Raw genomic sequence first — 12502 nt, forward strand, 5'->3', positions numbered from 1 at the left:
CGCTCTTTTATGTTACTTTTTATCCTATTTGTGTGCTGCATTGACCTTGCGAACATTGTTTTTGGTAGCGCTAAGTTTGTTTTCAAGATAGATCAGCCGCTTATGATCGCCAGCACTCCTTCTGAACAGTTTATTCTGTAAAGACTACTCTGCTAAGGAAGGCGTTGTTTCATTTTGCGATGGCGGCAAAAAGGAAAACATTATTCAGTGCAAGTATAGGGGCGAATACAATAATCGGTTATCGATCTACTGATATTCCGCGTCCTCTTTTATACTCTCGGAATCTAGTCTTCCACCTTAAGTGTAGTGATTTCATTAGTTTAAAAAAAATCGACTTCTCACGTGGTGTGCGTAATTTTTTTACTCCATTGCAGAGCTATGAAGCTTTTTACATTCCTGCGACACCTGCGGCGGACTTCGGTAGCAGGTGTAATGGTAACTTGAACCTAAGAAAATGTCTGTGCGGGCCCACACTTCACCGCAAGAGCGGCAAAAAGCTCGTTTTGCCGAAATATCGACATCGGTGTCGTTGTCATTGGTTCTGAGCGAAAATCAACACCTTGTCAGTGAGCGAAAAATTAAAAAAATGCAAATAAAATAATCAGTAAAAATTTTCGCTCCCGAGTGATGATCACACCCAAGTCATCTGCGCGGCTAGCAGGTGTTCTACTAAGCACAAAAGCAACGGAAAAGGTAAAAACGACAGACAGACGGAGTGCATAAGTTCAACCGCAGAGCCACCGTGTTTGTTAAAAATACTTTGGAAAAGAACACCATTATAACGTCTTTTAGCAGAATGAGTGTTCTTAGGGCATCCCACATAAGAGACGTGGATATTCTCGGCAGGCGTTAAAACAGTGTATTCAGAAAATAGTGGGTGTTTTAAAGGCTCTTCCATCATAAAGCACTGGTGTATTTCGATCCTCAGCAGTAGAGCTTTCAACAAGTTCAACAGCTGCATAGGTTCACGAGTTGCAGTATAGGGTGCTCCGCCGATTCGCAAAAGGAATAATTATGGCCTACTGGGCAATTCAGACTGTGCCTGCAGTAGGTGTTCTTTGATACTTGTGAACGGTCAGTGTTACGTGCACAGTTGTTCGTTTCCATTGAGGCGTGCACCGGGAGCAGAAGCAAGCTAGGAGTTCCGAATGCGATGTGCATGACACCCGATTACGCTTTCGCGAGCTGCTCTTCAAGGCGAAGCTCAAGAGTCTTCCAATTTCTTAATAGTCAAATTCAGGGACCTAATGTAAAAAAAAAACAATGACGTCGTTCGTTAAAGCTGTCACTGTTTATGTTTTACTAATATTGCCCAATCATAGCATTGACACGGAGTTATTTTTCGAGGCACCTCGTATAAGAAATAGAATTTGTGCCGAAATAAACCCTAAAGCAACTGAACAACCAAAAAAAGTTGCTGCTCAGAAGTGTAACACGGGGACGAAGCAAAAAAACGGAAACACCGCCATCACTTCGATATTGAGAAGGAGTGGCTGGAACCAATTACCTGGCTCACAACAATCTAGAAGCACACTCTTCTGTACAAAAAGCAATGCATTCGTGTGATTAGGTCATTGCCGACACTGCTTTATGGAATGGAAGTTCACTAATTTCTATTCGTGGCAGGGGCTTAGGCAGAAATAGTTTTCAGGGAGGGGTTGGATCCTTTATCAGAAGTGGGGGCCGGGCACGGAGATGCGATCGAGGTCTCACACTGGGCTTTGTACGCAACGGTAACGAAAAAAACGCCACTGGTTTACCGCAACATAGAATTCACATTTTTCGGACAAGAACACGTTCACACTATTGAACGGTGTTCAAATGCGATTTAGCGTTGCCTCAGTGTTCATTGCTTACCACATTTTCTATGCTGCTATACCATTCGTATTGTCATGGTCGAACTACATACTAAAGCTGATTCTCGAAAAGCAATGTCATATGTGCCTCTTAACAGTACAAAAGACAGCCGTCAGTGTTCTGAAGCTGACGTTGACAGGCCATTCCACAGCAAAGCTATTCTTTTCGGGAAAACCTACGCGGCAAAAAAAGATTATATATCCGCAAAACGTGTCGAAACTTCCGTCGTTTACCTCTTCCGACAAGCCGCATTAGTTCGCCTTTAGCTTTCAAGGTCTACTCTTTGTTCTTTGTTTCACTTCGGCTCCTACGGCGTATCACGCTGTGGGAGAAAGGCCGTGCATAGTAGATGTATACGTAGTGGTGGTTACATGTGCTTAGCGTCACACGTATTCTACAGGTTAGAACACGCACCCCACACATTGATCCACACACAGAACAAAAAAAAAACTTTCGCACTGCATGCCATCGCCACGTTGCTCATGAACCCCCCGCATATTGAATTATCGTTAGAAAATTCGCCACCATAGTCTGGGACGTACATTTTCCCTGCAATTACTTATAAACATTAGGGTGTAAGCTTTGTAAGCAGCAACTTAGTGCATATAATTGTACCTTCGCAAGCACACGACCTACCCAGTCTCTTATAAGGTGACACTTATATTGAATTGACCCTCAATGCAAGTGTCAATTCAATAGAGTGCCAAATGGCACTCTATTGAATTGTTTCTTTTTTTACGAGCATTTACGCAACAAAAAAATAGCAGTTGGTACTGCCAGTAATTCACCGTGCCTACCCAACCCACGTTACAAGCTCGGTCTTCGACATAATTGGCATATGCCAGCCAAACGCCAATGAAGTGGCTGAAAGTTTATTATCTTCTAAAACGGATGCTAATGAGGAAAAGTATTTTAGTTATTATTGAATTACCCTTACACTGTTCCACAATCACCGCACTCACCTCGAGAGGAGGCTTGGTAAGCAAGAAAACGTGCAAAAAATTTGGGTCGCGATGTCACTTTGAAGTTCCTGCTCTAAACATCATAATGTCATAAATTTTGATGGTGTTTACTACTAGGGCGCCTGACTACTTGGCTCCTAATAGGTGAAAAATGAAGCAAAATGACTGCTGATGGAGTGAGAGGCCTATATACCATAGAAAGTTTCAGGGAATTTCCATCGTTGCAATATTGAGAAAATAGACACACTTTGACATTCATCACGTCCCAGATGCATGTATCAGAGCGAAATTTAAAAACTGTATTTTGTGCATTTTCCTCTCCTCGAATTATGAACTTATGAAAGTAAGATTGACAACGTTTAACTTTTTCAGACAACTTTTCTTAAATGAAGAGCAACTTTTGTTTCACTTTATGGTCACGTTAAAGAACCAATCATTGAAATCAAGTTACGAGAGATATGTACGTACCCACAGTTGCCAAATTTTCACTGACTTGTAGCATGCTCATGCGCCGAGGAGTAAAACGGGAGACAATACATGGTTCGTTCTCACCGGCTTCTCCGTTCACGTAAGCGCTTCGAAAGTTTGTTTCCAGTGCGCTTTAGTCTTTCTGAACATATTAGTGGACTTATATAAATGGTCACTGGAGAATGAATGAATATCTCGGTGTCCACAGGAGGGCGTTGGTTATTTGCGAATTTGCACTTTCATAATGACCAATAGTGCTCAAAACGAAGCCACCGCACGTTAGAAGCGTAAGCTAGGGTAGGAACGGGCATGTCGAAGCTGAGGCACCAGTGAATTTTCTGCAAGAAAGGCTATGCTGAGCGCCAACGAACGGAAAGCTTGAATCGCGTAGAATTACAATGACCTGATTAAGGAGGAGCACCAGCTTCGCTTTTCACCAGTGTTTTCGAAAAGAAGATAATGAGATTGTGTGGTTTATTTTAATACACGTGAGAAACATAGAACCATGTTTACTTTGCTGCCGAAGGCGATGGGTTGGTAACAGCTTTATTGGTAGGCCCGCAGAGCTTTTGTACAAAATATTGTTACGGGGTGTATGATACAAGCCATGATGAACATCAAGGACTGCTTCATCAAGGCGACAAAGATGACGATTCCCTGATAATCATCATGGCTTGCATCAATATCATGAGAAAAATAAAAACAGCAAAAGCTCACCAAAAGGATGCCAAAGATTGATAGAATTTCGGCTCCTAAACACAACCCATTGGCTTCCGTGTGACAACCTAACCATTACCATAGCTTATCTGGAATTTTACTGTTACCCACGCTCTAATATTTTGCATGGATTCTGCGCGGAAGCTCGAACATAAGCCGATGGCTTCCGTGTGGGTGTCGTTACTTTATTTTTTAACTTTTTTTGAAAACACGTATGTTGTTTTAATATATGCCGTACCATTTCATCTCGACCAGCCGAGATTTGATCCACATCTTGATTCCTCTCACATAGGACCTTGTATGTAGCAATGCATTCTTGGTTTAATGCACTCTGCGAAGACCAGGCTGTCTTAACATTGCGGTTAAGCTTTCTCACTAGTGGGTATCCCTTTGCAACATAAGTCTGGAATTATTTCAGGCAGTATTATGTTAATGCTAACCCCACCACTACTGATCTTTTGAAATAGCGGCAGGAAGGATTATTTGTTGCCACTGAGTAACATAATTGGTTCAATACGAACAGTACAAGAGGATTTAAGAAGTTTACAATTAAGTTCCTCTTGTCGAAAATCCAGCTCTTTGAATTCTGTAATAGCCTTTGAGGTTGATTAAATTAATGAAAGCGCCTATAGCTTCAGCAAGCTAGTAAAGTGTTAACGAAAGTTGGGAGCAGTTCTACCTGCAAATTGCTGCTATTCAGGTAAAGTGTATAGACCGTAAGTATTACCTTTTTCGAATGTCACAACTATATTACAGATACGAAACGCTTCAAGAGCGGTGCCGCTAGAGCTACATTGTTGTAACGTATAAAGGTACAGGTAAAATATTTATTAAATGATGCAGTACGGTCTTTCATCACTCAATAGGGCTTGCGAAATTCACGTGTAGGCTTGGTCAATAATTTCCGAGCATGTTTTCAAGCCATTGATGGGAATAAAAAGTGTACACTTGGTACATATATTGCGCACGACTTCTTTACCGGTAGCACCACAATATTATCTATTGTGCACTGGATGCCAAATAATCAGCGTTTTCCAAACCATCTATTTCAACAGAACCACTTTAGCAGACGTAGGGCTGACTATGACGGCAGTCTGTCATGTTGTAACCTAAACCACAATAGGTTGCTATTTCATCAATGCAATATAGCCTAATTTTCATAAGAGAGTGCCACCAATCCAATAATATGTATTCCAAGCACGTCGAAATATGTATTTGATTTTACAATTGGAGGAATGATGGCATGACAGATATCAGCAATTCCTGGTGAAGTGTCACTTCAGTTCTTTTTTTCTTTGAAGGTCAGTGGATGTACCCTTTATTTTGCAAGGAAAAAAAAACCTAGATGCTTTGAATCAGAGACAGCGATAACTTCCGATAAGCGAACAGGTGGTTTTCAAATTCGCATTCGCATGACGTGTTCTTTTTAAAGGAAAAAAATGTCTGGCAGCGTACTCTTTTTGTCTTTTTCTTATTGATAGACACGGAGAATTATGTTACACTGATACGCTGCCCAACGTCTACTCGGGAGGAGGTGTCACCAATCACGCACAGTCGCACCAGACGCAGTGGTAGAACGCATCATGTAATGCTCTGCGTGAGCTCCTACTCATGAGGCAAAACAGGTTGAATAACGTGAATATAACGTTTTTGTGAGCTAATGGCCGTGTGAAGAGAGTGTCGCACAATAAGAATGCTCGATTAATAATACAAGGGCACTCAACAGTGCGCTTGACTTGTTTAGTTCTTGTGCCTTCGTTGCTTGTCACACCGCACTTAGCATTGCCGTCCGATGGTGCTATGCGAAATAAGTAACTTCGGTCTCATACGACGCTTTTGATTTTCAATGGTTTTTGCAACACCATATTTTGAAGCGAGAGTTATTTCAGCGAGCCCAGGGGTTTTGTTGTTTGAATGAACTATCCGCGTATAACGCAGAACATTGCGCAAACGTACAGGTGTAATATTTTTACCCTATATTCCCAATGAAGTTGTCGTGGCGCCTTTTTTTCCATTTCAGGAATTTCAGTTAACTTCTCTCGCAAATGTTTTGGCCTGTTCAGATACGTTGTTTATTATGTAGAGGCGACTCAAGAAGGCGACCGATAACGTGCCCTCGCACTTCCTATTCCCGACATTCAGGCTAGGCAACGAGCTTTAGCTCTAGTTGTCACCATTTACTATGCCACCATTCCTGCTTGTGCATTATACTTCTCGCGTGATTTCGAGTGAACTTCATGGCTTTTCACCACATATAACTGTTCAGTTTTTTTTTTTAAAACTTCACTGTGGGCATGGTGCATATATCGAATACTGACAATACGGGTAAGTTTACATATTAACAATGCTCCAAAATTGTGGGCTCTCATTACCATTCCCACAGCTGTTCAGCAAATAAACTTGGTTTAAGTATACTCCTTCAGCAATATGTTCATAACAATTTTTTTTCAAAAAAAAGGTTTTGAAAGCATTGCCAAGTGTTTTATACAATTGTTCCTTTTGTATCAACAGAAAAATGGAATGGCGATGAAACATAATCCCGCGTTCGTTTCTTCAAATGCATTCTGTTTCACCCTCGCACATCTATTGGTACTGGTCCTCCGTGTTTCAGACGGTCTCTGAATTTCACAAGAACATAACAACAACGCTTCATGACAGTGGAGTGTCACTTTGTTTTGCTGTAAAAAAATTACAGCAAAACCGTACACATTGACCTTCTTTTAGAGCAAATAAATTTGACTTTTCTTCGTTTGTTTAGTTGAAGCAGCTTTAATGACCACCTGGGCTCACACAGAACTGCGATTTCATTTGAAAAACTCTCTTTTCACGCTTCGAAGTCTGATTATCTAGTGGTACAACTGCATTATTCAATTTATTGTACCAAAAGTGTATGATGGGTACAGAGGACATTCAATTTAGCCAACCCAACTGCTGTATTAGGAAAGAAACAGAGATGAAGTGTAGTTAAATGAAGGTTGGATAATAAAGCATATGATAATGAATAGGCATAGTCAGGAGGCACAAAGAATTAATGGCGCTGTTCATCATTCTTTACTATTACGCCTAACTGACTGCTGTACAGTGTTGCACTATGTCTCCCTCCCTTTTACTCACGTTTCATATTGGCTGCTACAGTTGGAGGCGTCCTTCATTACAGGTGGCCTATAACTGTGGCGGAATTCGTAGCCACGAAAGAGCATTTGCTATTCATGTCAGTGTTAAGGAAATACACCAGATGGGCATGCAGATATTGATCGCCATTCTTAGTGCAACGGCAGTCATTGTTGTAGCAGATCATCACCACTCGATGGAAAAGCTACCTCAGCTACAGTTATTGACCAGCATTCATAGACTTCAACAAAAAAACAGCAACATGTTCTGCTGGTCTGTGACAATTTTGAACAACCCCTGTGAAAGCTTCATCTCAAAATTTCGCCGTGATTTACGTAAAGGCCTCGCTCAACGGTTGTATTGAAACTGCGGCGTTTCATTCTGCAGCCCTGAGCCTGGATTTAAGTTGTAATAAATAAGACACCACCTTCGACAAGTGCATAAACATTACTGTTACTATAGAGTTGATACACTTGAAAAAAAGCTAACAAATTATCAAATGCGCCCTACGCACTCCACGCAGAAAACGGCCGCAGGCAGAGCATGGATCCTGGCAGCGTTGGTAGTATAAAATGTCGCACCTATCGCTTATCGTCCTAGGGCTCTGAACGCTCATGCATATATGTACATATCAGAGCGTTTATATGGTTATCACAGATTTTATGAAGAAAACTGCAATTCGTCTGGCAATGAACCTAAAGGTTTTTTCTACTTCAACGCTGATCTTTATTGCTGGGTGCTCATTCCGTTAGTACGAGATAGAGAAAGCTGTTTCAATGTCCCTTGTCCCAATACGAAACAGACGCAGCCGGTTTTTTCAGACACAGCCAGTTGAAAGCAGCATAATTCACACTACTTAATAGAGCAATCATTTGAAGTTGCGATTATTTTACTACAAAAAGTGACCAATTATAATCATAGTTTCCAAAATGGAAGCAGTTGCACTTATTTTGCAGTACTTGATTCTCAGGTTGCTTTTTTATGCTTTTTTTCTGCAATAGAATCAAATAGTATTTCGCGCATGACGAGAAGCGACCAGGAAACATGGTGCGGTATTTCTAAATTGTGTAAATACAAGGACGTTATATGTGCATGTACACGTGATATAAAGCTGTGTGCCTTATCACTGCACACTGGACACAAGATTATTCATTTTCTTCTCAGATATAGACAGACAAACCATGCCGACATATAATTTGCTTAAGTGTCTAATTCTCATTGCTTCGATTATTTTTCGCGTTGGTTTTTCAAAGCAGCTATCTTCGATAAAACATGAGCTGGATTTCGTTTTACATGTGTAGTCCCTGCAGTTTCTTGCAAGATTATCATAATTTTATTTCTACTTTATGAGCTTTTGAATGAGCGTATTTGATAAGTGTGTTATTTCGAGCGTTCATAACGACACTGACCCGTTTAACCAGAGTAAGATAGCCCGCAGGTCAGTGGAGCAGGGCATTTTGCGCTTAATATACCTAACCTTCTGTTTATTGTGGAGATCTGGGAATTTTAGGCGTCAACAAACTATCATTCTACGCAGATGTGATAGTCGCAAAACGACATATTGTTTGGAGACATTTTATATCAGTACAGCTGTCCAAGTAAAAAAACCTTTGAAATATGAGACAGTTTTGAGGCCGTCCCATCATTGCTCTTGCCAAACAGAAGCACGACGGAACATCGTGTCAGCTACCATTACCTTGTATATCGTGTGTATATTAGCTATACTCTTACAGGTGGACTTTTTTTCTCCTTGGCGTATCAGCAGCTAGGTAGTGAGATTTACTGGTTGGTTTACTTATTTTACGGGTGAGAGAGCGCTTGAAAACTTCAAATGAGAGAACAGGAAGCTGCTTCTTATAATTTTAGGCAGCGTTGGCATCGAGTAGTAGTGTTTGTAATCATCGCCTTCTCCGATCTATTTCTCAAGCACACACAGTGATGTATGCTGCATTGGTCATAACCTTATTTAGAATTATCTCAAGACGCATAACAGATACTCTCGTATTATTCTAGTCAAAGTGGCTGGTCGGAAGGGCTGTAAATGGATCGACGTTATCAGCGACTGTACTGAACGTACCCCGAAGGCGGATGGAGTTTTACGCACACGATGATATAAGGAAGACTAATAGCAGTGTAACTATACTGACGCTCCCTTCCACACTAATAATTCCAGACTGCAAACTATAACCATTACTTTCCTTGGTGTAAACATTGAAATGAATAATTCATTTACTCATTTTTCTTCGCATTTCTTTTTATTTGCGAGTTTGCGCTCTGTTCGTGCCAGTGCTTTCACTGTTCATTATTTTTTTCTGTTTTTCACCGCTGAACTATAGCCATGAGTAACAATAATACGGTGCCTCCTTTGGCTTTATGTACAACGTCTGTATCGTCATGGGCAGATATACTTGATTATTATTCTTCGGAAAGCCGAAAAACGTGTGCATTGTCTTACATCAAATAGCTGTTCACGGTGATCCTAGCACTCTGTTCAGGCAAAACTAAACAGCCGATCATGGGTCACAAGGGTTCGTCGATAGCAAACTGCGCCGCGGACGGAACACAAAGAAGGAACGAATACCGGCAGATGTTTGCAGCCTGTATTTTCTTGTGCCTTCTTTGTACCCAGCCTGGTGCGCAGTTCGCTACAAGACGGTAACATTTGTTTCCATTCGAGTGTCATTGTGAAGCACGCTAACTACATCACTTTCACCTTGCCTTCACTGCAGGGTACTTTCGAGACACGCTCGGCTCCTACGATTTCTTGTTCGTGGCGTGCGGCTTGGTTGCCATAGCGACGTCACTGGCGTGGGTCTTCGTCAACTTATTCATGTGGCGAAAGCGCAGCACGTGGACTCCAGACAAAGTCCTCGCAGAGAAATCGGTACAGGCATCAGGCAGATTCTCCTATTACCCCCGGCTGGTCTACATTGGCGATGGTCGGTACATGGAGACGGGAAAGTCGAGGGCACCCAGCACGATTACGGCCCTGTATTGATTCCATGAACTGCGGCGATCGACTCCTGTTTACCGTGCTCTTACTGAGACAATGTGACACAATGTGTCAGCAGGTGCTCGCCTCTTGCCATCAAGGAGAGAAAACATTCCCGTCCAACGTACCTCTTCATGGTGCAGTACTGAATTATACGAAGTACCAGTGCAGTGGTAAACATCAATTCGTCCAGAAGTGTCAAATATTTCATCGCTATTTTATTTTGAATGTACAATAAAACCATTTCATCTTGTATGTATAAAATTGACATCAGTAAAATAAATATCGCTGAGAAATCATTTCAACACAAAACGTTTCTTTGTTTTTGTCAACATTTCTCATTACTTTTCAACAAAGATAATCCGGAACAATTGCAGCAACATTTTTTTTACTACAGCTGTTATTTATTCGAGCTTTGATAGTTGTGTGATCCTATAGCTTCTTGCAAGGTCACACCTAACGCCTCTTTTATTTCTTTCAATGGCAGTCAGTGCGGGGCGCGTGCTGCTCAGAGGAGCCCTTGGTGCGCCTTACTTAACCCTTTCGGCCCTGGGGGCGTCGATTGACACCCCCATGCAACATTTCCCCTAGTATCTCGAAAACTTGACTAATACTGCTAATTCTTGGGGGCATAGTTCTTAAATAATCCCCACCGCAATCGACATCAGTATTGCGGCAGGTTTGCAGAGGTAGCAGTCACAAAGAAGAAGAAGCGCGACCGAGGTTCTCCGAGAAAACGTTTACCTATTTTATACCCGTGACACACGGGCAAAGGTAAAGTACTTTGAAGTAAACCCCTTTTGTCGCTTAAGGGGACCATTTGCAAAAAGGAGTGGCGCTGATGACACACGGCACCAGACTACTGCTTTAGGCGGTACCTCAGAAGAACGCTGCAGAAAAAAATGGCGCTGTTTGTGGAAGCAGCAAGATAGGAAATATTAAAAAGAATCGGTGCATGGATGTACATCACATTTATCGACACCGGAGCATAAAACCGTTTTTTTATTGTCTTGTGGCTTATAATGCGCATACCTGTAATTTCCGTTCGCTTTTTTGCGTTTTTAGCAGCAACTTAGGTTCGTCTGGCAACTATGAACAGTCGATGTTTAGCTGTTTTTGTTTTTTGTCGTGCTTTTTACATGGCTGCGTCCAGCTGGGTCAATGACGGCGTGCCACGTTTCATCGTGGTCCTGCGATGTCTCAGCGCAGAGACAGAGATAAAGCAACAGTTGAGGTGGACCTGACTCTTGTCGCCCTCGGCTCCATCGAAGATGAGCTAAACGCTGCGACTAAGCGCCCGTTTACGGGGAATACCGGCGTCGGTGAGGCTCTCGGCAATCGCCTGGTGCACTCCACCGTTGTGGTTTTGCCCTCGCAAGGCGCCCAAGTGGTCCTCTTATACCTTTATCGGCGCCCACGTCTCCTTTTCAGTCCACTGGACACGCAGTTTTTTTCTTCACCGACTGAGCCGACTCCATTGTTACAAGATACTACGTCGCCGACACAGCAACTGCCGCTGCCAACCCTAACATGATCGCGCTAGGGACGTAATGCAGGTGTTTGAGAGTATGGACAGACTATAGGCCTTTACTTTTTAACAAATTGCACTGCTGATGAAAACGAAAACATTTTCTCAGCGCAAAAAAATACTGACAGGGCACCGCAGTGTTGCGACACGTTTTCTTCTATTGATGAATTATGCACACTGTATGCGAGAGTACTCCCTTCCTGCCAGAAAAGTAGATGCGGGATCTGCTTTTGCGAAAAGGTTCTTTGCCGGAAAGGAGCTACACCTTTGTCGTGTGTCACTGCGCCCGAACGCCTTTCCGAAAGATGTCCCCTTGTCTAAAGGACTTCAGGGTGCCCGTGTGTCAGGGGCATTACCTGATTTCGCCTATGTAACAGCACTCAGATATAGAAAGGCTTCTTTGCACAAAGAAATAGAAAAAAAATTATCATTGCATAAAGTCAGAGACTTCGTACATCTAAAATATTGCTGGAACAAACAGTGCTGTGTATCTCGGCAGTTAGAAATTACAATCACGAGATTACGATGCAGAATTCCGCATCTGAATTACTACCTACATAAAGCTGGACTAACAGCCTCTCCGTTGTGTCTCTTTTGCAAGGAATTGGAATCAATAGATCATTTCTTTTTATCCTGTCAACGTTATGCTTACCGAAGGAAAAGATACCTGGTCGAACCACTTGAGAAGCTAGGTTTAAAAAAAAACGTGGAACTAATTTTATCCTTCGGAGGCATTACATTAGGTTACAGCCACAGGGAGGTTTTCTCTGCTGTGTGCGAGTACATAAGGGCAACAAAGAGATTACCTTGTTAGCCTATTGTTATTATTTACGGCTACTTAGCACACTTGATGATCCTGCCGCCCGG

General features: G+C 42.2%; 1 protein-coding gene across 1 annotated transcript in view; it reads left to right on the forward strand.

The window, feature by feature from the left end:
- LOC142787006 (monocarboxylate transporter 12-like) overlaps positions 1-10392 on the forward strand; it is a 106665-nt gene extending 96273 nt beyond the window's left edge. Inside the window, exon 6 of the mRNA XM_075884622.1 lies at positions 9845-10392. Within this exon, the coding sequence (XP_075740737.1) occupies positions 9845-10113 (269 nt within the window). The 3' untranslated portion in view covers positions 10114-10392. The remainder of the gene's footprint in view (positions 1-9844) is intronic.
- Positions 10393-12502: the final 2110 nt, after the last annotated feature.

Source organism: Rhipicephalus microplus, unplaced genomic scaffold (assembly GCF_043290135.1).
Source record: "Rhipicephalus microplus isolate Deutch F79 unplaced genomic scaffold, USDA_Rmic scaffold_41, whole genome shotgun sequence".
In the NCBI taxonomy this organism is placed as follows: Eukaryota; Metazoa; Arthropoda; class Arachnida; order Ixodida; family Ixodidae; genus Rhipicephalus; species Rhipicephalus microplus.